This window comes from Thamnophis elegans, chromosome 1 (genome assembly GCF_009769535.1).
Source record: "Thamnophis elegans isolate rThaEle1 chromosome 1, rThaEle1.pri, whole genome shotgun sequence".
Classification (NCBI taxonomy): domain Eukaryota; kingdom Metazoa; phylum Chordata; class Lepidosauria; order Squamata; family Colubridae; genus Thamnophis; species Thamnophis elegans.
This window is the reverse complement of record NC_045541.1, coordinates 51,227,047-51,251,290: the sequence shown is the minus strand read 5'-3', so window position 1 is coordinate 51,251,290 and position 24,244 is coordinate 51,227,047. Positions and strand designations below refer to the sequence as shown.

The window sequence follows — 24,244 nt, the reverse complement described above, 5'->3', positions numbered from 1 at the left end:
CGGAACGTTAGTGACTTCAGGTTGGTCCGGAGAGCCCTCCCCCACTGGAGGCACCTTCGAGCGAACACGCAAGCGGCCTGTCCGCCAATTTATGTGAGGGTTCCACTTCCGGAGCCATGGGATGCCCAAAATGAGTGGCCTGTCCATGCCAGGCGCGACCACAAAAGAGATTAATTCAGTATGGGTACACATTCTCATCTCCAAAGGCTCAGTAAAAAAATGGGCGCCCCCCCCCCGCAACCGATCCATCTATTTGGCAAAACACAATCGGGGTTTTCAAAGTGCGCAATTTGATGCCCAATTTTTCTACCATGGCCGGATTGATCATGGATCGGGAACAGCCGGAATCAAGTAAAGCTAGGAGGGTGGCAGGGGTCCCTTCAGGAGGGACTTTCAATTCAATAGGGATTAGAAGGGGCCCCTTGTTTGAACTCACCCAGCGAGGCGATGTGTCGTCATCAGAGTCCTCAGAAGAAGAGGAGTTAGCATCTGCGTCATCCTTTAATGGTTGGGCAAAAGGAGGGGGGTTGGTTTCCCCAGCGAACGCCGTTTCCTTCTTCTTCTTTTCAGAGCCTCTGGCAGGCTTTTCATCACGTTTGGGAGGGGGTTGGGCAGAGAGGGGCAATTTAGCCCGGCATTCGGGGGCGGTGTGCCCAAGCTTGCCACAGCGAAAGCATGTTAAAGGTCTGGAGGAGCCAGAAGGGGGCCCCCTCGTGTCGCCTCGTCGTTTGGAAAACGATTGAGTAGTAGGAGGGGGGAGGGACCTGGCAGCCCTCTCTTTCCGCTTCCTTCTTTCTTCTGTGGCATAACGCAGACGGATTAAGTCAAGCTCGGCGTCTGCAGCGTGCTCAAACCAGGTGATTAAACGTCTTGGCAGGTTACGATTGACACATTGTTGATAAATGTCGGCGTTCAACCCTTCAGCAAATCTGTCCAGAAGCGCATCCTCCCCCCAGCCTCTCATGTATTGGGAAAGACACTGAAATTCCTGGATGTATTGGGCGACAGGTCTATCGTCTTGGTCGAAGGTTAAAAACTTCAATTTGTTCCGCTTCTCAGTTAACGGGTCATCAAAACGTTGGCGGAAAGCCTCCATAAAACGGTTGAAATTCCCCAAGAGGGGAGAGCCAGACATGTGCAAAGCAGTCGACCATGTAGCCGCCTCACCATCCAAAGATAAAAGAATCATTCTGACCCTTAAAGTGTCAGATTCAAAGTCCCGGCCATAAATTTCCATGTAGTTAAACACCTGCATAAGAAAGGAGGGAAGGCTAGTAGAATCCCCCTTAAAACGTACAGGCAAGGGAGGGATTCTAGCCATTCGATGTCTTCGGGGGGGAGGCTGGGGGGGAGGTCCTCTTTGATCAGCAAAACCTCTAGCCGCAGGGGGAGACACGGGCCGAGGGGGGGGTGGGGGAAAATCCTGGCGTGGGTAACGTTGCCAATTTCTCCAGTCTCTTTCCTCCTCCCCCCTTCTCTCCTCCAAAAATGTTTGACCCCAATAATCAGGTAATTCACTCCGGTGTGGTTTTCTCATCGGCCCCTGGTGCTAATAGCTTCTCCATTCTCCTTCATCGCCCCCTCTTCTTTCCCCACAGTACCTTTGGCTCCAATAGTCAGGGAACTCACTCGCCTGAGGTTTTCTCACGGCACCTGGCTCCAGCGAAGTTTGTTGAGGTGGTCTTTGGGTGAGCCCAGCATTCCAGCTTGTCTCTATCTCTCTTTGCCCCACTGAAGTTGACCAGCGGGGTGGGGGGGAAGGTTCAGGCTGACTGGAAATTTGCAGTTGAAATAAATCTTCGTGCAAAGGTCGGTCAGACGGGCTGGGCTGGTGTAAAGAAAGGTCGGGAGGTCCTAGTTCACTGGAATCCGCCCCTCCAACGGCGCCCTCCTCTTCTCTGGTCGGAGAAGACATTATTTCCCTTCTCGGTAGACGTAAATCTCCTGGAAAGGGATATATTCAGATTTTGCTTCTTGTCACGCCCCACTCCACTCCATAATTAGGAAAGAAGACTAAGAGACTCCATAGGTTGGAAATCCAAAGTACTTTTACTAATTATAAATGGTAAGTGAGCAGTAGTGAAGCAAAATCTGAATAATATGGCGCGAAAGCAATTGATATATAGGAAAGCCCGTTCCCCTCCCCTTAGGATCAAAGCTCCAGTCCAATCATAAGTCCTTCAATGTCAGGTGTGAGATAACTTCAAAAAGACAGGCCGAAGATGGAATGTGTAGGCCGTTGATGCAGGCGGGAAACACGTACGCATGCGCAATCCCAACGACTGGTACATCCTAGAACATTCCTCCAGCACATCAATTAAATCCCTCCCACATACACGCCCCCCCCTTCCCGTTTCATGGCAGCTGAAGCAACAGCAAAGCAGAAGCTGACACAAAGGTTGTGTTTTAAGTTCACTTTTTACATTCATACATACTCCCCCATTTTTTCATTTCTTTACAGGTGTCTCCAAAGCAATTTTGGAAGCTGCTGGACCTGAAATTGAAGCAGAATGTGCAAGACTTGGTAAGGTGCAACAAGAGATTTCATTGGGTTAGGTAACAGAGGAATTGGGGAATTTCAATTGCCAAATATAGTTTGTATGCTATTTTCTTAATTGTTCTATCATAGTTCTGAATACATTTGTCAGTACAAATGTATAAAATTCATTAATTGGATCAAATGGCTCGTTAAATGAATGAAGATCTGACTTACTCCCCCCTCCCCCGCTGCTGATCAGCTGTTTCCACCTCCGCCAATCAGCTCTTTGTGGTACAGCCAAGGAAGGAACTAAATTGCCTCCAAGCAGGCTCACAGAGCTCTTCGTTTGCAGTTTTAAAGAAACCCATTGCTGATCAGCTCAAGTGTCTTCAGACAGCTGCCCAGAGGGGTGTGGGGTGATAATTTAAAGAACTCAGATTGCAGTTGTTTTGTTTTTTTTTAAAAAAACAAAACACCTGCAACTAATTACCTGTAGCTTAAGCTTCACCAGCCAGGCACCCAGGAGATGGGGAGGGGGATTTACAGAAGTCTTGTCTTGCAATAATAAGAGAGATGGAAGGAACCTTGTGGTCATCTAATCCAATCCAATACTGTTCTCACGAGTATTTCTGATAAATGCTTATCCAGTCTCTTCTTAAAAGCCTCCAGTGATGGGGAACCTACAATGTGTGGAGGCAATTTAGATTTGCAATTTAGATTTAAAACCTCTTTAAAAAAAAACACCGTCCTGATCAACACAAGCCTCTCCAGGCAAAATCCCAAAACTCATATAAATAGCTTGCAGATTTGAAAAAACAGCAGTTTTAAGAAGAGATACAGCACACAATATTATAGAATTCCTTGTGTAGATGCTAGCTAGCATTTCTACAAACAGTTTCAAAGCAAATGAAAACAAACTTTATTTTTGCAAAAGACTGTACAGTTGGTCCTTGAGTTACGAATGAAATGGAGCCTACCCATTCTATTCTTGGGAGTGATTCTCACATCTTGAACGGGATTGCTCCCTCTCGCTAATTGAATGCACGGTTCGTTAAATGCACATAAAGTATTTCAGGTTGGGAAGGCCTAGTGGTGGAACAGGGCATCTGCTTAAGAATACCCAAGGCTCACGGGCCCACTGAAAAACCTCATGCTCCCCACAAGTGCTTTCACCCCACCCAAACTGTTTCACCAGGTCACTTACTGTGTAAAGATCTAGCAGGCTATCTCCTCTCCGCCACGATCTCCCCTCTGCAGCTCCATTCTGGCATGTGCAGACCTTGGCCGGCAGGGTTGAACAACTGTCGTGGTGCTGCAAAATTTGTAGTTCTGGGACTTGTTCTTAAACACTAGGAGATGCTGTAACCTGGGGATTACATGTTACTTATGAACACAATACTGTAGTCTGCAAAGTATAGAACAGTACTTAAAAAGAAGCAGAGCAGTTCCCAAAGTGCTTAAGAAAAAACAGTACTGTACTGCACTATAGAGTAACAAAAAAGAATATTTTAAAATACTTACAGGAACAATTCTAGCACTCTAGTTCTCAAGCCCAGGCAACAGCAGATCTTTCATGCAGCACCCAAAAATCAAAACCAAACTTGAGGCTGGGCTGGCTACAAAAATCACCCTGCCGTCTTCCAGAAATTGTATCATAACCCCGAACAGCACAGGCAGAACAAGACACAGAGTTAAAAATAGTGGCGCTGCAACAGTGACTGAATCCAAGTCACATGGCTACAGAGGCCTGCTTTTGGTCACAGTTTTGAATTTCTAATGTAAGTACCCTTTCTAAATAAATTCGTTCTGTTGAAAATTCCCTGAAGGAAACCTCATATCTGGGGGATTACCTGTACTATTCTGTAAATTGGCTGTTGTTTGTTATAAAGAAAAATCTACAAATCAGGAGGAGGCTGTCTTAAGATACTGTGATAAAAGACTAAAAGAAGCTTTTGCTACGTATAATGAACTGTCATTTAAATGGCTTTCTAAGATTTTCTTCCTTGGTCTATATTTCTATACAGAAAGCACTCCATAAAGATTGATACTAATGTTAACTGTTAACAGCCTGGCAAAAGAAGTGCATCTTTATAGATTTTCTATGTGTAGAGGGAATTGAGATATTTGTAACGTATGGGTAATTGCATTCTATAGCCTGAGTAATAATCTCCTGTGTGCCAGAAGGACCAGGGTGTGACAGCAAGGACATCTACCAAAGGGTATCCTAACAAATAGATGGGCTCATTTAAGGGACCAACAGTCCTGGAAATCAATCATAAATAACAAAGAATGTTAAAGATGTTTAGTATTCCTTTCTGACAGGCAAACATCCAGTTACTGAAATTGATCTTTTCACCTACAATCAAACTACGATTCCTGCACTTTGTACCAATTAGCAGTGTGGATACTACGTTTGGCACCATTTGTAATTTCCAAAGACTTTTCAAGAGTTGCTCTTCATGGAGAGTGTTGTTGAGTCAAAAAAGACAGGATATAATCAAGCTGTGGGTAATTATTTTTAAATCTGGCTAGCTTGAAGGTTACAAATGTGGCCTTGCTGTTGTCAGTAATTCTAGAGACAGTTGAGGAACACTCAAGAAATAACTACTAGATTGCAAACTAACTCTTTTAAGGGTTGCAGCTTCATCTCAAACAAGCTAAGCCTCAACCCCAAAGTCTAGTTTTCTAGCAATATCTCTTGTTGGGATTTATTTTCAGCTCTTTTTTTCCAATCAGCCCATTATTGGACATAGGTAAAGTTTAAGAGGATCCTATGGTTCCTTGGAATTAGATGACAAGGAAAGGAATGTTGATGTCAGAATAAGCATTCTGATGGCACCATTTCCAAAACCTTCCCTCAGCTTCTGAGGGTCACTTCCCACCAGAATGCCAGAATATTTATGAAGACGGAGGAGCAGATTTTGGAAAGCGTCAGAAACTGCTTATCTACTGATACTTCTGATGTATCACAGTCTTTGACCATCAGTGAAAAAAACAAGGGAAAACATCAAGGGTTTACCTTATTTTCTCTGCCTGTGCCAAAGAGCTCATGAGAGGGCTATATTTCTACAATTTGACTTTAAAAAGAACACCCCATTTTTCCTTCACTGTGCCAAATACATCTTTGCAGTAGCCACAAAGGGCGATCTGTTGTCAGACAGAATTTATAGTTGGGGCTCTCCCATTAGACATGTATTTATAGATACTGCACCTCCAATGAATGTAGTATACTGTATAGCAAAGACAGTTCATGGAGAAGTTATCATTTTTATTTTACCAGCCTCACAGCCTCACAATGGATTTGTAACCACACAGAATGGAAAACTACCCTGTAAAAAAATTATCCACCTGGCTCCTTGCTCCAGCATCAAAACTCAGATCTCCAAAGTGCTTCAGGAATGTGAAGCAAAACAGTATGCATCTGTAGCCTTCCCTGTAATTGGAACAGGTTTGTATCCCCCCCCCCCAGATAATCATTTGTGCTTTTCCAGAATAAAGTTTTCATTAATGAGGAACCTATGTCCTGAATCCTAGTGACAGTTTCCTAAATTAGCTCATTGTTAGAAAATGTGAACTGTTGCAATGGATTTGCCATGCTAAGCTAGCATCATATGGACAAGTTCCAGTGTTCTGCTATGTATGAACTGACAAAGGAGATGAAATTCCTTTGTATTCCATCCTTAAAAAGGAAGTAGGATCCACCTCTGAGCTTCTTTTTCTTAATATCTCCTTTATGACTTCTGTTCATTTGCAGACAGCAACCCCTGGTGTGTTTAGGACTTTGATCAAAGGCTCTTAGGGAATAACAGCTGAAGGCTATACTTAGAAGTTGAAATAACGTCAACTTAACAGGTCTCAAAATTGCCAAGTTTAGCCAAGGCTAAGCTTAACCCGATTGATGGAAGAAAGGCAAGAAGTAAATTAGATTAACTGAATATGCCTATTTTATGAGCAGATAGGCAACATTCCGCATGACTGATTGCCTGTTTTAAAAATGCACATGATGATTTTTTGGAATATATGAGGGTAAAGCTGTATAGCAAATGTTAGCAACTCACAAGTAAAGAACCAATTGCCTCCCAGATCTAATATTCTTCCATATCCTTGAATCAGGCTTGAATGGCAACAGTTAGGGATGAGGAGAAGTGTAGTCCTATATCTGAAGGGCCATGAGCTGTTCATCCTTGCTATGATTCCCTCATTGTAATAAGTACTAACAATAAGTATACTTTCTTGGGTTTTCTCTGTTGCATCTGATACAGGTCAGGGAAGAAGAAGTCCTGACGAAGCAGCTGAACAAATTATCGATGCAGTGGCTGATTTTGCAGGAAAACACTTGCCTGGATACTTGAAACTTGTTAAAGTTGTTGTCTTTCAGCCACATATGCAAAAATCCTTTTCCACCATTTTGGAAAATAAAAAAGGACAGGCATTACCCACTTCCGAATCTATGTTTTCTAAGTTTAAAGGCAAGTTTAAAGTATGGGGTTCATTTACTGTGAATGCTTTTCCATTTTTTCCCGTTGAGTGTGCACTTACAGAATTTCCTTTTTTCTTATAGCATTTCTAACTGGTAAGAAGTCACCTGCTAAAAAGAAGAGTTTTATTGCATTGGAAAAGAAGATTGAGATGTCAACATTTGAGTTATGTGGCGAAAACAGGAAAAAAGTGGAAGAGGCTGAAGCCTGGCTAAGGAAATTAGTTTTCAAGGAACAGACAGAAAATCGCATTGTTGATGACTTGATAGACATGTTTGCTGATGCTGAAATCAAGAGACTGAATGATCTCCAGAAAAGATTGCATATTGTCATTCATCTGAACAGGACGGAGTCTCCTCCTTTTATTTTGTTATCTGGTATCCCCCAGGACGTCCTCACTGCTTTCACAGACATCCAGAACCTCTTAAAAACACTTAAAGCTGATCAGGAAAAGAAATCCAAAGCAGAACTTGTTCAAGTTTTGGTTGAGTGGCAGTATTGTGCAAATGGAAATGTCTTTGTAGCTTTTGATACATTTAGTAACCTTGATTTAGAAGATGCTAAAATCAGCAAAAAGAAACAAATTCAGGTCCAGATTCAGGGTCAGAACTACACAGCTGATCTGAACAAAATGTGTGTTGTAGATAGCCAAGGAAAAAGCATGAAAATTAAACGTGTTGGAAAGCATGAAGGTAATGAACTTCTTAAATAATTGGGGTTGGATTAGTGGTTAGATTACTGTTTTGGTCGCCTCTCAAAAATATCTTCCTCAGGACTTAAAAAGTGTGCAAATGGGGTAGGGCAATAGTACAAAACAGTTGAATGTGTGTATCACTAGGAACTTTTTTAAAAAAATAATCAAAGTGAACAGACCACTTGCAGTCAATTCCATACTACATCTGCAAGACTTGATCATGCGTAGAGCAGGTTTTCTATCTATTCATTTCCTAGCAAGAATTTTAGGCTTGTTTTTACTTTTTGGTAGAAATTGACAGTACAGGAATCTTTTCCCCAAAGTGAAAGAAGCAATGAATAAGTTGATACAATTCTTGTGACTTCCATTGAATCTAGAAACATATTTCTTGGCTCATATCGTGCTTCCTTCTCTATCTGAGTTTGAGGGTTTTTAACTTTTTTCTTTAAAAAGAATAAGAGTAAATACCAGTAAGGCTTCTGTACCATTTCACAGTGCTTTACAGCCCTCTCTAAACGGTTTACAGAATCAGCTTAGTGCCCACAACAATCTGGGTCCTCATTTTTCCCATCTCGGAAGGATGGAAGGCTGAGTCAGTCTTGAACCTGTGAGAGATTCGAACTGCCAAATTGCTGGCGGCCAGCAATCAGCAGAAATAGCCTGCAGTGCTGCATTGTAACCACTGCACCACCACAGCTCAGGAAGATGATTTGTCTTCCAGATTCTAATCATGTTTATTCCTGAGAAAGCATTTGGATTTTATTGTAAGCACTTTAGCTATATTTGTAGTATTTAAAAATAGGGAGAGGAAGAAGTGGCTGAGAGCATTGCTGAATAGATGGTTGTTAAATATGCCTTTTAAAATTGAACATGTCCACTAAGATAGTCAGTTTCTGGGGAAAAATCAGTATTGTTTGCAAAAATGTAAATTGTCTTAATTGATCAGTAATTTTTAAGCGACCAAAAACAATTTCTTACCCTAGAAATTGCTCTTGAAACATGATGCCCAAGAAGTACTCTAAAAACATTTGCAATTTGTAAGTTGCTCTATTGAGCAGAACAGAAACTTCCATGTTTATCAATAAGTAGAAAGAAAGGAAAAGTGGTATTGGAGGAAAAGAGTCAAAAGAAATGTGGTTTATGAGTGAACAAAATGAAAATACAGAAATAGTTGTTTGGAAATAAAACTTAAGACTCATGCTACTTAGTTTGTGATTGCTGACAGGACATTTATGATGAAAGAAAGTTATCCTATGCATAGGATAGGATAGATAGATGCCAAGCTCCAGTGAAGATTTTAAATATAAATGTAACGCTTAGCACAAGGGGAGATAATTGCAAATTCCATTGATTTCAAACTTATTCACAGTTCTGTTTTCTGGTGGGTTATGTGACTACTTCAACAAAATGTTTCTTTTGCAGGCAAACTATTAGAACGCCTTCCTGAACATTGGGAAGATATGAAAGGAAGCCATGCCAAATTGGTTCCACTACAGCCTACAGCAGGAGAATATAAGGACATTGAAGAAAAATTCCGGATTGGCTGCCCTACATTCAGAATTGAACAGGTGACCTGAGCTTAAAGAAGCAAATAAACCCAACACACTTTCCCTCTCCTATTTTCACCACAGCAACAATCCTGTGAGATGGGTTTTGGCTGAGAGAGCGTGATTGGCCCAAAGTCAGCCAGCTGAAAAGGGCCACTTTTGCGTTTTCCACAACTTTATATCCTGTAGAACACCAGTGGGTTTCTGTTTTGAGTTTTTGAGTGATGTGGAGCATCAGTGACTGGCTGCAAGATTGGTTCAAGAGTTGGTAATACCTTCAAATGAGAAAAGAATTAAGTAGAATAATGTGTAATATCCTGAAAGTGAGAATATTCAGATAAGGTAGCAGTGATGTCACTGGCCTTTCCATGATCCAAAATAAGCCATTATAGAAATTTATGACAACAATTGAGCACAAAATTTATGTTGCTAAGCAAAACATTTATTAAATGAGCTTTGCCCCTTGTTACGACCTTTCCTGCCACAGTTGCTAAATGAATCACTGCAATTGTTAAATTAGTAACATGGTTATTAAGTTAATCTGGTTTCCCCATTCACTTCGCTTATAAGATTGCAAAAGTTAATCATATGATCCCAGGACACTGGAACCGTCATAAATATTAATCAGTTGTCAAGCATCTGATTTTGATCTTGGGTTGATGGGGGATGCTGAAATGTTCATGTGAAAAATGGTCATAAATCGCTTTTTTTACTGCAGTCGTAACTTTGAATGTTCACTAAATGAACTGTTGTAAGTTGAGGACTATCTGTATTTTGCCTGCAGTGAACTGCCGAGGATATTAGGTATATAGCTTGTGCATATTTGAATAATGATTTGTATAGTTATATTGTTTTTGTACAAGCTTTTTAAAATTTTAACCGAGTACAGCTAATCCCTGGGTTATGAGTCTTCATTGAGCGCTTGTTCAAAGTTATGAGATAAGCGCCCCCTAGTGTTGAAGAGCAAATCCCAAAATTACAAATTACCACAGCAGTTGTTTGCCCTTAGAAACGACTGCCGAGATCTGCAACATTTACCTTATTTCTCCTCACAACTGCTTCCCCCTCCCGTTCTACGGTGCCGGACTTACTTACCTTACAAGATCTGTCTCCCTTCGGCCACGGCTTCTTTTATTTTGAGGGAGAGGAGAGTTGATGGAATCTCCTGGGTGCCATAATATCGCACGAGTTCAGGCACCCATCCTCTTCTGCAAAGATCATAGATCCCTGTTAAATATTCATGAGCCATGTAAAACAGGCTCAGATAGTTAATGTTGCTTCAGCACTTTCTTGGAGGCCAGCAACAGCCTCCTGCGTCCTGATTGGCCAGGACGCAGCAGGAGGCTGTTGCCAGCCGAAAGTTACCTTTAATTGGACCAGGGACTTGACAGCAGTTGCTGGCCAAGTCCCGGGTTCCTATTGGTTGTCTAGTTAATATATATACCGTGGCGCGCACCGCGGCCATTCGAATTGCTGTCATAAGTTGCCTGTTAATAAAGGAAGTTGTTGCTCACCCAGTTGTCGCGTCCCTCCTTCCAGACCTCAAAACTGGCGACGAGGGTGGGATTGGCGATTCCGCGACGCTAGGGTGAAAAGAGAGAGAGAGGCAGTTAGCTGCCGCCGAGTAAGACCGGCAACGAACACTGCTTGGAAGAAGAAAAGAATTTTTTTTCTCCCCTCTTCTCTCCCTTCATCCCTCTCTGTCAAGATGACTTCTGCGCTTCCTCCATTCGCCCCCTTTGGTTCGGCCGGAGAATCCTGGGAGGGGTTCATGGAGAGGTTTGAATGCTACTTGATAGCTTCAAAAAATCAGGCACAAACAGAGGAAGAAAAGTGCAGCTTCTTCCTCTCCTGCTGCGAACCCACAATGTTCGCTTCTGCTAGAGCCCTGGCCGCCCCGAGGCCAGCGTACAAGCTGGGGTGGGACGAACTTATGGCAAGACTGAAAAATCACTATGCTCCCACCCCATCTGTCATCGCACGCCGTTTTGCTTTTCGCCACCGGGTCCAGAAGAAAAACGAATCAATAAGTCAATTCCTAGAGGCATTGCGCATGGTGGCCGCTCAGTGTGACTTTTCTAATTTAGAAGAGAATCTGGTGGAACAGTTTGTGTGCGGGGTCCGCGACGTCAACCTGCGGAGCCGCATGTTCCGGAACCACCAGATCACCTTGCTCCAGGCCGTGGAGACTGCCAGAGCAGCCGAGCTCTCAGAGCAGTCCACGGCCGATATTGAGCAGCTACAGCTTGCTGCGCCGGAACGGCCACCTCCGGAGCCACCAACGCAAACCCATATGATTGAGGACGAGCTGACTTTTGAAGACCAGGAGGAAGACATTGTGGGACAAATGAGGGCACAGCCTAAACGGAAGCCCAAGCCACAGTCCACAGCACAAACCACAGCGCAAAATGTGCCCTGCCGCGGGTGTGGAGGCCGTCACACCCGCACGGCCTGCCCTTTCCGAAATGCTATTTGCCTCAGATGCAAGGGGGAAGGCCACCTGGCTAAAGTCTGCAGGGCCCTCCTGCCGGCACCGTCGTTCCTGCAACCTTCGAGCCGATCCCAGGCGCAACCGCGCCGCCAGCAGCCGCGGCCCGTGCAGCGGGCTGAAGACTGTTATTCCACCTGTCAGCCGACTGTTCCTGACTGTGTAGCTAACCAAGCCGCTGCGGGAGCCCGGAAGGTCGCAGCCTCCGTCCAGCTGGAAGGTCAGTCTTGCCGGATGGAGGTGGACTCCGGCTCTTCCCGGTCTCTCCTGCCCTGGTCCCTTTTCTCCCGTCTCTGTCCAAAAGTTACCCAGAGCCAGTTGTTGCCCTCTGAGGTTTCCCTGCGGGATTATCAAGGGAAATTAATTCCCACTCTAGGCTCCTTCCCTATATCAGTTTGCTATGGGCCGTTCCAAGGTAAACTGCCCATCCTAATTGTTAGGGACGACCTACCGGCCCTCTTGGGCCTGGATTGGTTCCCAGCCCTAGGGGTGTCCATTGGGGGGGTGCATCGGGTTGTCCCCTCTTCCATCGAAGACATATTAAAAGAATTTGCTGATGTCTTCGATGGCCAGCTCGGCTGCTATAAAGGCACCCCCATCTCTTTAAGCCTCGATCCCCAGGTTGCTCCCATTAGGCTGAAAGCCCGCAGGGTGCCCTTTGCCTTGAGGGCCAAGGTTGACGCCGAACTGGATAAATTGTTGGCGCAGGGAGTCATCGAACCCGTGGACCATTCTCGTTGGGAGACACCCATTGTCCTCCCAATCAAGCCAGACGGGTCGGTGAGGATCTGCGCCGACTACAAGTTGACGATCAACTTGGCCCTTCAGGCAAACCCCTATCCAGTCCCTGTAGTGCAACACCTGCCCCACTCCCTGGGGCAGGGTTGCACATTCGCCAAACTGGATATGGCGCAGGCCTATCAACAGCTCCCGGTGGATGACGATGCGGCGGCTGCCCAGACCATCGTCACCCATCGTGGGGCTTTCCGTTGTTGCCGCCTTCAATTCGGCGTTTCCGTAGCCCCGGGGATCTTCCAGAGCCTCATGGAGCGGCTGTTCCATGGGCTACCGGGCGTTGTACCGTATTTCGATGATGTTCTGATCGCTGCTTCCAGCCGCTCAGAACTCATCGAAATACTCAGGAAGGTCCTCAGTCGTTTCAGGGGCGCGGGCCTAAAACTTAAACGCAGCAAATGCTCATTTGCTGTCCCTAAGGTGGAATTCTTGGGCTTCATGATTGATGCCCAAGGCATCCACCCCACGCCGTCAAAGGTTGCAGCCATTAGGAACGCCCCGGCACCCACCTCCAAGGCGGAGCTGCAGGCGTTCCTAGGGCTCCTGAATTTCTACGCCCCCTTCATACCTCACAAGGCATCACTAGCCGAGCCGCTTCATCGGTTGCTCGACCGATCCGCGGCCTGGCGCTGGGGGAGCCGCGAAGCGCATGCGTTCGCGGCTGTCAAAGAAACTCTGACGTCAGCGGCAGTCCTGATTCAATACAATGACAGGATGCCCCTGACGTTAGCGTGTGACGCCTCCCCCTACGGGGTCGGGGCGGTCCTGAGCCATGTCCTCCCGAATGGCTCGGAGGCCCCCTTGGCCTTTTATTCCCGGACACTCTCCTCGGCGGAGCAAAATTACAGCCAGATTGACAAGGAGGCTCTGGCTGCAGTGTCCGGAATTAAGAGGTTCCACGATTACCTCTATGGTCGGCCTTTCACTCTTGTCACCGACCATAAGCCACTCCTTGGGCTTCTGGCGGGTGACAAGCCGACCCCCCCATCCTCTCCCCCCGCATGACTCGATGGACGGAGTTCCTCGCAGCGTACTCGTATACGCTGCAGTACCGTCCGGGCAAGCAGCTAGGGCACGCTGATGCCCTGAGCCGCTGCCCCTTGCCGGAGACCGATACCGCCCCCGTGCCCTGCCTCTCAATCCTCACCATCGCGTCTTCCGGCCTCCCCATCTCTGCCGCGGATGTCGCGGCCTACACTAAGGCCGATCCAATCCTCTCCCAAGTCGCTTCCTGGGTCTTGAGGGGATGGCCCACAGACAAGGTGGCAGAGGGCTTCCGGCCCTTTAAATCTAGACAAGCGGAGCTCTCCCTCCACGGGGGGGTGCCTCGTTTGGGGGGATCGAGTAGTGATCCCCGAAGCACTTCGGCCACAAGTTCTGTCTCTGCTCCATAAGGATCACCCCGGCATAGCACGGATGAAGGCATTGGCCCTAGCTATGTCTGGTGGCCCTTGCTGGCCTCAGAGGATAGCGCCTATGTAGGCCGCTGCACCCCATGTCAACAGGTCCAGGCCCAACCCCCCCGCCGGGCCTGCTCGCGAGTGGGAGGCTCCACATCGACTTTGCTGGTCCCTTCACGGCCAGAATTTCTTGATTGTGGTAGACCGCCTACTCCCGCTGGGTGGAGCTGTCTTGATGCCCTCCACCACGGCCGAGAGGACGGTCCGGGCCTTGAGAAGGCTCTTCGCACCCACGGGTTGCCAGACCTAGTAGTTTCGGACAATGGCCCCCATTATGTCCACCACATTTCAAGAGTTCCTGGTCGAGCAAGGGATCCGGCATGCGCTCATAACCCCATACCACCGGCCAGCATGGCCGGCGGAGCGGGCGGTCCGCTCAGTGAATGAGGCCCTGGGCCGCTGGACCGGGGCTGACTGGCAGGCGAGAGTGGCGGCTTACCTGCTAAGCCAGCATTCCACTCCCTGCCCAACGACCAACCGAAGCCCCGCGGAGCTCTTGATGGGCCGGCGTCTGCGGACTCCCCTGGATAGGGCTTCACCCCTCTATCAGGGGATCAGCCGAGCAACCTGGGGGTTCTCCCTCCCCATTCATTTAAACTGGGGGACGCAGTCTGGGCCACGTGCATTCTCAGGGGCTACTCAATGGGTTCCGGGCCACCGTAACCGCCCTGACAGGCCCCTGTTCTTTTAGGGTCGGACTGGCTGACGGATCCCAATGGAGGCGCCACCTGGATCAATTAAGGAGGCGCCTCCCGCCACCGGCCGGCAACCCGGACTCTGCCGAAGACAACACCGCCCTTCCGGGGTTGCCAATTGAGGCCTTCGCCAGACCAGGCCTCGCCTCTCAATTGCCTGGAGCTCAAACCGAAGAAGTGCAATTTCGGGCCTTCACACACCAGGCCCGGCCTACCCGAGCTTCCCCTGCAGGGAGCTCCAACAGAACACTCAAGCCGCCGCAGAAAAGGGCCCACCTAGTGCTCCAGCCTTCCCCAGTGACTCTCCTCCCATGCCTAACTCTGTTGTTATGGACGCGCCACCTCGTCCCTGCTCACCAGCATTGTTGAGCCCGCCTTCTGGGCCCTTCTCGAGAGGGGCGTGCCTTGGTAGCTACACCCCCTTCCGGGAGGAGCTACTACAAGGAGGTCCACCTCCGCCGACGACTCTGTGGAACTGCGAAGGTCGGGGCGGGTCCGGCGCCGCCCCGCCTATTTACAGGACTACGCATGCTCCACCTGGGGAGCATGCGCGGAACTGGGGGGGGAAGGGGTGTTAAATATTCATGACCCATGTAAAACAGGCTCAGATAGTTAATGTTGCTTCAGCACTTTCTTGGAGGCCAGCAACAGCCTCCTGCGTCCTGATTGGCCAGGACGCAGCAGGAGGCTGTTGCCAGCCGAAAGTTACCTTTAATTGGACCAGGGACTTGACAGCAGTTGCTGGCCAAGTCCCGGGTTCCTATTGGTTGTCTAGTTAATATATATACCGTGGCGCGCACCGCGGCCATTCGAATCGCTGTCATAAGTTGCCTGTTAATAAAGGAAGTTGTTGCTCACCCAGTTGTCGCGTCCCTCCTTCCAGACCTCAAAAATCCCCAGCAACTTTCATTCTTGGCGCAAAAGGTATTTGCGGTGCCTGTTTCCTGCTCCCCCCACCCCCCAACTCCTTTCACCACCACCAGACACCTTTCATCCAGATGGAGCCTTGATGGAGACTGGAAGCTTCATCTACATGCAAATGGGCCCTTTGAAAATGGAAGGATTCACTCTGTTTTGAAATGCCCCAAAGGAACCTATGAGGCGTTTGGAAGCCTAGGGAAAATTTGCTCCATTTTAAAATACCCATAGATGCCTATGAGGGCTTTAAAAATGGAGGGTTTAGCTTGGTTTGAAATGCTCCATAGGCTTCTAAGGGAACTTTGAAAACGGAGGGATTTGCTCCATTTTGGAAATTCCCCATAGATGCCTATGAGGTCATTGAAAATGGAGGGATTTACTCAGTTTTGAAACCCATTGGCACCTATGAGACCTTTGAAAATGGATTCCCTCGGTTTTGAAATGCCCCATAGCCACCTATGAGGCCTTTGAAAATGGAGCGATTTACTCAGTTTTGAAATGCCCTAGAGCCACCTATGAGGCCTTTGAAAATGGAGGAATTCGCTCGGTTTTGAAATGTCCCATAAGCATCTATGAATCAGTGGTGGGATTCAAATTTTTTTTTTACTACCGGTTCTGTGGGTGTGGTTTTGGTGAGTGTGTCTGGGTGGTCATGTGACTGGTAGGTGTGACCAACTCGATGTCACTCATGTCGAGGGGCACTTCTAGCTTGGCCTCTCATGACCATGGGTACTGCAACGGTCGTAAGTTTCACAAACAGTCATAAGTCACTTTTCAGTGCCATTGTAACTTTGAATGGTCACTAAATGAACTGTTGTAAGTCAAGGACTACCTGTACAAAAATATAAAAGCTTTGCTTGCAAAAAGCGCTGCTCTAAATACCAATCATTAGATTAGAAATACCTGCAAGCCGGAGTTACAAATCAGGCAGGATGCCAGAGCACCTTGAGAAATTAAAATAGTTAAAATGCAATGATAACTATCAACAGCCAATGCTTGCTCATAAAATGAAATCCTTTAGTAGAGAGCTCATTTAAGCTCTCCAGAAAGACCACACCCAGGAGAAGCAATCCTTAGATAAAGCCGCACCATTTAAAGATACCAGCTGGTCTCACTCACCTCAAGATATCCTAACGAACCATATTGGTGGCATGCCAGTTGTCAGCTCCAGCGTGCACTGATTTTTTTGCCCTTCTATTTCCGGCTTCTGGAGGGCCTCCGGGTGCCTGGGGAGAATGAGTGGGCATGCACGCGCTAGCGTGCAAACATGCAGTTTTGGCACACCGTAGGGAAAAAGTCCTCACTGTCCTAAGGAAATCATCTAGATTTAAGGAAAAAATCACATGCCCCCCCCCCGAAAGGCAGTAAAAAAATCAGTGCCAAGCTTGCATCCTGCCTCTTGGAAGTACACCCCAAAGGAACAGTGCAAGAACCACCAAAGCAGTGAAGGAAGACCCCCCCCTCCCCAGATAGAAAAGAAACCATGAGGCAGGAAAAATTCAAACACAATACAAATAATTAAATCACAGGTTTAAATTCTTTAAAAACTAAAACACAAGCTCATCTCCCAAGCGTGACACCCCAGGTAAGTTCAAGTGTAAACACATGATTAACTGTAGCTGTTGCTTGTTAAACCAATTACCAGAACAAATAAGACGCAGGAACTAGCCAGATTCCTGAAGCTGCTTTTCAGGAACGGAGATTAACATTTCCTTCCAAACAAAGCTGAATAGGGAAAATTATCCCATCAATAAACACAGGATTAAACTTCACCAAGCACAGAATTAAACTTCACCAAGTTACGTATGTAACTTGGTATGTAAGGTTACGTTTGAATGTTAATCTTTCTAGCTAGCCAAGAAGCCTTGCTGAATGTCACTTATCTTGGTTCCTTGTCATTAAAAGCTTCTTTCCAGCAGCTCTACTTCATTATTCAATTATTTCTTCAAAGTGGATTGCTCCCGGTTTGACCGAACCAGTAGTGGAATTCAGGCCTGGGTTGCAGAACCGGCAGTGACCTAGGCCTGCCATGCCCCCGAACTGGTTCCCTTGGCACCTCTGGGCCGGCTCCATTTTAGTTTTTAGTAACTGCCGCGTGCGCAGTTCACTGTAATTGTTCTGCACATGCGTGAAGAACAATTTATATTGAACAGCATGCATAGCACACATCTGGTGTGCGGGCAGGTTGCGAACCAGTAGTATAAAACTGGCAGCAACCCACTCTGATCCGGCTGAAGACACTCCAACAGGGGAGCATTTCCTCCCAACAGCAGTGTAAAAGCTTAAAAGAACCCTACCCTTAAGAAAGTCAAGCCCAGCAAAGTACCAGCAAGGGTGTGTGTGTGTGTGTGTGTGTGTTGTGTGTGTGTAAACAACCATCCAGAGTCAGTAAGTCTACGAGTACTGCCAAGAATGTGAGTAAGGGTTAATGAGACACAGTTTCTGTAAGCAGGTCAATAAAGATTAGGCTAGAAACAACCCCAGAATGTTTCTTTCCTGCCTTCCATACAGGATTAACCTTGTAAAGTGGGAAAAAAACAAAAGGAGATTTCTTCTAACAGCTGGTTCTCCAAACTGCTTAGAAAATTAACTACCGGTTCTAGCGGGTAGGCTACAACTGGATGAATCTGTTATGAGGCCTTTGAAAACAGAGGGATTTGCATGCAGATGAAGCTTCCACTATCCGCCAGGTCTCCATCTGGGCGAAAAGTGTCCCAGTGGGGGAGGAAAGAAGTTGAGGGGAGAGGGGAGGAGCAGGAGACAGGTGCTGGAAACACTTTTTGTGCCGAGGTGCTTCCATCGACTCTTCTCTCCCTCAAAGTGGAAAAAAAATGTAGCAAAGGAGAGAGAGATCTTTATAAGGTAAGTGAGTCTGGCGCATTAGGGAGTGGGAAGCATGAGGTATCTTAGTAGGTTGTGGAGACCTTTGGGGCCTGTTCCGTCAGTAGTTCAACCCCCCCCCCCCATGGCCTTCCCCACTCAGATACCTCATGTGCACTTAATGAACCGTGCATTTGCCCACACATTAAATTAGCGGATGCGTGGATGAAAGCAGGGAGTGATCTTGTTCAAGGTACGAAATTCACTCCCACAAATTCTCAAGGTATGAATAGAATGGGCACGCTCCATTACATTTGTAAATCGAGGACTACCTGTACAGTAGTGATATGGGCAGTTAATTTAATAAATAAATAATAAAAATAAACATATTCTGACACTTCTTGAATAAAGGCAATGCAGGGGACAACAGGATCTTTTTGGCAAGTAGTAACATGTAAGAGACTCTCCCTGCCAAGTCTCCATCGCGACTGTTCTTCTCAGACTGTTTATTTCTAATCTCAGCATAGTCACCAAGGGAGAATGACAAAACTCACGGGAGATGTTGTATGGTGGGGAATGATACTGGTAAACGAATAATAACATTTTACATTTGCAATCTTTGTAGATTGAAAGGGTACAGAAACCCTTACCTCTGACAATCCTATCAAGTCAAGAAAAAGGAATAGATACACAAAATGGCCATAAAAACAATGAGAAGGTCCTTTTCCATGGGACTCCCCGTTCCACACTGGTGCAAATTTATCAGACTGGCTTTAACCGCAGTTATGCTGGAAAGAATGTAAGTTTCTTCCAAGCAGATGTAAGGGACTATGAAAGCAATAGACTTATATATCGCTTCATAGTGCTTTACAACACTCTCTAAGCAGTTTACAGTGTCAGCATATTGCCACAACAATCTGGATCCTCATTTTACCCACCTGGAAGGCTGAGTCAATTTTGAGCCTGGTGAGATTTGAACGGCGAAATTGCAGTCAGCCAGCCAGTCAGCAGAAGTAGCCTGCAGTACTGCATTCTAACCACTGCACCACTCTAAATCACTATGTTTCAAAGGTGTATACAATATCTTTAAAAGCAGCCAACAACATCCCCTCCTCTTCCAGTGATAGCTTGCAAGATTTAGTGAAGAATCTGGGTTGTTGGTTTTTGTTTTTTTAATCCTATTGAAAAAAAACTGCTGAAAGGAATACACTGTCAAGGAAAAATAGAGATTTAAGTCCTAAGAGAAGAGCTTTATACTGTACATCCTTCTTAAAAGGCAACAAAACTTATAAAATAGCATTTAGAATCAAAGTGGCTGATACAATGATAAATAAATACTTCATGAAGTATTAAAACTCTCATAAGAGAAAAACACTACAAACATCTGCAAAATCTTAGGCACACTGTGTTGGTTTACTAACCCCTTTCTGGAGCTGTGCAAACTCAACACACACAGAGAGAGGAGACTCGTACAGTATGACCAGCTGCATTTCCACACAACCAATGTGGTCAGAAGAGTTCATACACGAGTTTTATTTCCCTCAAGGAAATCTTGGATCCATCAGGTTGACAGTTCAGGGGAAAAGAATATTATTTTTATGTTCTATGGTTCAGTAGGATTGTGGCTCCTGAATGCTCAGCATCTCATTTTGCTTAGTGGATGGATTGAAGGAACAAAAGGTCCCAACTTCTTTATTCAGTTCAGTTCAGTTCAGTTGAGAAGAATGGAAAAACTAGGCTGTTTTTGTTTTTCACAAAAGTGGTAGTTGTAACATCTCAGTTTTATAACTTCTTGCTTACAATGTTCTGTTCGCTCTTCCTAAAATGAGGTTTCAGTTTCCTTTCGATCAATTTGCTGTGACTGAATGAACAACACAACTAGTGGCTTTTTAAAAGAAATGCAATTGGCTAGATAACCTTATAATTCATCACTCAAAGCTGAAGTACCAATAGTGGTGCTTTCCTCTGGTGTTTTTTGCCCCAATATTTGTTTAATGTTTCAAACCCTTTTTTTCTTGGTTTCAGCTGCAGCGATTGGTAATGGGACCTATTTTGCCGTCAAGTCAAACTATTCTGCACAGGACACGTATTCCACTCCAGACCAAAGTGGCAGAAAATATATGTACGTTGCGCGTGTTTTGACTGGAGATTATTGCATTGGCAGATCAGGACAGATTATACCACCATCCAAAAATAAGGCTGGATTTGATTTATATAACAGTGTAACTGACAACATGAATCGACCATCCATGTTTGTTATTTTTCATGATGCTCAGGCTTACCCAGAATATCTAATTACTTTTAGAAGATAAGTTAACAGGCAAAAAGATTATTTCTCTTTCCTGTCACATTAAAAGCAAGTAATTTGTATGAACCTCTTTAAATACTTGTCACTTGAATCTCAATTCATTATTTAGTTCCTCTCTAGAGCGGCAAAGACTAAAATAAGAATAAAATCCAGTTGTTTTCAGACATTGCCATTAAGAGCCACATCTACCTGAGGAACTTCGCAAGTCAGAAAGTAGAAGCCAAAAAGAGCCAGAAAGGGCGTTGGTACTTACCTGATACGCCTCTTCTAATAGAGTGGAGATAGCATCCACTTATGGGTTAACCCTGTCCATTCTCCGATTGGACTGAGCCGGATTAATAATTAATTAGCCACCTATATAACCCATCTCTCTGAGTGACTCCACCCAGCTTTGTGACCAAGAACAAAGACACAGACTCCACGTGTTAGCCAACCTTCAATTTTAATAAATCATGTAGTGCAAAACCAACAAGAAAGTCCACAAGCACAAATAAGGTAATGAACAACATCATCAACCCTATTCCCAGTAAGCATGAAAAAACAGTCTCCATACAGGGCAGGGCTGGATGCCCTTTCTCAATAGAGCTGGAGATAGCATCCACTTATGGGACATACCCAAGCTAGTCCTCATAGGGAGGGAAGAGACTGTTATGGACTGCTTGCAGAACCCTGTGGCCAAAGGCAGTGTCTGCCAAAGTGATTTTGTACAGCTTATAATTCTGAACAAAGGGCGAGGGGGTTGCCCACACCACTGCCCTGCAAATCTCCTCCAGGGAGGCCTGAGTATTTCACGCCGCAGAAGTGGCCGAGCTTCTGGTGGAATGGGCCGTAATCCCCTGTGGGACCGGCTCCTCGTTGGAGAAATAGACTGTGGCGATACATTTTCTAACCCATCTACCTATGGTAGTGACCGAAACCCTCTGCCCCAGAGCGGAAGGCTGAAAAGAAACAAAGAGGCATTCTGTCTTCCGCAAATCCGATGTTCTCTGGAGATAGGTTTGAAGGGCCCGCCGGAAATGTAACATATGCCACTGCTCCTCTAAGGGTCTCGAAGGCAAGGGATAAAAATCATAATAGAATTTCTTGTGCCTGATGGAACCATGAATTGACCTTGGGGCGGACGGAGGGGTCAAGCCTGAGGACCCCCCCCCCATCCTCATAAAAGGTGCACAGACCCTCCCCAATGGATAGTGCCTGGAGTTCTGATATCCTCCGCGCAGATGTGATAGCAACTAAGAATGCAACTTTCAGGAAAAGAAATTGTAGAGGAATAGTATCTATGGGCTCAAACAGGGTTTTCATGAAGGAGGTGAGGACCTTAGACAAGTCCCATGTGTGATATCTCTGTACTATAGATGGCCTTAAATTAGAAGCCCCTTTCAAAAATCTCCTAACCGCCGGGTGTTGAGATAACGATTGTCCCCCTCCACAGGACAACATAGTTGACAAGGCCGCTACCTGTTGCCTAAGGGTATTGGGCGATAATCCCTTTTCCAGCCCATCCTAGAGGAACTCCAGGACTTGGGGAACTGAGGCTGAAACCGGTGTTATCCTATTAGAACACCATTCACAAAGCACCCACCAGGTAGCGTTATAAATACGATTCGTGGAGGGTCACCTGGACGCCTGTATAGTGTCCATGACCTTAGTGGAGAACCTGTCCAGTCTCAGACCTTCCCGCTCAAGCGCCAGGCGGTTAGCTGGAGCCACTGGGGTCTGGGTGCACCAGCGATCCCTGGCTGACGCCTGGTCTGGCGGAATCCTCCAGGGCCTCTCCACAGACAATGTCTGAAGATCCGCAAGCCATGGCAGACGTGGCCAATGCGAGGCAATTAGTATGATCTCCGCCCTGGATGCAATGATCCTGTGTACGACCCTGGGTAATAGTGGAAGTGGAGGGAAGGCGTATAGCAGTCCCTGAGGCCAGGGCCAGTGGAGGGCGTCCATCCCTTCTGCTCCTGTCACAGGGAACCTCGTGAGGAACCGTGGTAGCTGGGCATTGGCTGGAGAGGCGAAGAGATCCATGACCAGAACCCTGAACCGTCACATAATCGCCTGGAAGAGAGAAGGATGTAATCTCCACTGCGCCTGATCCAGGGTAGAGCGGCTGAGCCAGTCTGCCCTCACATTGTCAACCTCTGAAATGTGTTCAGCAATGAGGGACAGGAGGTAAACCTCTGCCCAGTGACCCAGTTCTTCCGCCTCCCCCATCAGCTGTCTCGACTGGGTGCCCCCCTGTCTGTTGACATGGGCCTTGGCTGTAATGTTATTTGTCAGAATCCGCACATGGGTCCCCTTGACCATGTCTACAAAGTGGAGGAGGCCAAGATGGGTGGCCCTAAGCTCGAGGAGATTAATACTTAAGGCACTTTCCACCTCTGATCACTTGCCCTGAGCCAAATGTACATCAAGGTGGGCACCCCAACCCGTGAGACTCACATCAGTTGTGATCATGATCCTGTCCTTCACCCCGAAATGACACCCTCTATTAATCGCAAGAGACCTCCACCAATGTAAGGATCGATGTACCTCGCTAGGCAAGGTAACTCTAGCCAGGGAAGTGCTCCTCCGTGCCTTCTAGAAGGGCAGTAGAAGCCATTGCAACTCCCTGGTGTGTAGTCTGGCCTAAGGGACAATTGCGATGGCCGAAACCATCTTTCCCAGCAACTTAGACAAGGTAGCTAGTGAAACCTTCCTCTCCTTCTCCACCTGGGAGATTAACTGTTGGAGGCTGTCCTCTCTCCTTGGAAAGGAACACCTGGGTTGCTTCTGTATCAATCCAGGCCCCCAGGTGTAAAATGCGGGTGGTAGGTACCACGTGACTCTTGGTCCTGTTGATGGAAAACCCATGGGACTGGAAGGCATGAACAGTGGTGTCGAGGTCCACCACGGCCCTATCGCGAGAGCGTGACAATATCAAGATGCCATCTAAATAGGACAATCCTGATGGGCACTGTCCTCAAATGAGCTGTCAGGGCGGCCAACACCTTAGTAAAAGCCCAAGGGGCAGATGAGAGGCCAAAGGGCAAGGCCTTATATTGATAATGGCAGTTATTGTAGCAAAAAGGGAGGAAACAACGGTGGTCCGGACGTATAGGTATATGCAAATATGCTTCTGTCATGTCAATAGAGGTGAGGTAGTCACCCTGCCTTACTCCTTCTAATATTGACTGCAAGGAGTGCATTTTAAAACATCGGTATATCAAGTATTTATTAAGATGCTTCAAATCCAAAATAGCCCTCCAACCCCCCGAGGACTTGGGGATAACAAACAACACAGAATAGAAACCCTGAAAACACTGGTCGACCAGTACCGGTTGGATGGCTTCAATGTCTAGAAGATGATGTATGGCCGAGCTCATTAAGAACTGCTGTTGCCTATTCCCCGAGACTGGGGACCTAATGAAAAAAGGGAACGAAAGGAACTCAAGGGCCAAATCCGTCTTAACTGTAGTGATGACCCAACTGTCAGAAGTGGTGGCTTCCCACACTTCTGCGAAATGAATTAACTGGCCGCCAATGGGGAACCGATCTCCAGGCGGCTCAGCACCTACGGTAGAAT

At 46.4% G+C, this 24,244-nt stretch overlaps 1 protein-coding gene across 1 annotated transcript in view; it reads left to right on the top strand.

The window, feature by feature from the left end:
- LOC116502925 (protein mono-ADP-ribosyltransferase PARP14-like) overlaps nucleotides 1–20,758 on the top strand; it is a 42,123-nt gene extending 21,365 nt beyond the window's left edge. The window contains 7 exon segments of the mRNA XM_032208950.1: nucleotides 2,462–2,524; nucleotides 5,739–5,927; nucleotides 6,742–6,948; nucleotides 7,041–7,649; nucleotides 9,074–9,219; nucleotides 19,000–19,177; nucleotides 20,400–20,758. Coding sequence (XP_032064841.1) covers nucleotides 2,462–2,524; nucleotides 5,739–5,927; nucleotides 6,742–6,948; nucleotides 7,041–7,649; nucleotides 9,074–9,219; nucleotides 19,000–19,177; nucleotides 20,400–20,686 — 1,679 coding nt within the window. The 3' untranslated portion in view covers nucleotides 20,687–20,758.
- Nucleotides 20,759–24,244: the final 3,486 nt, after the last annotated feature.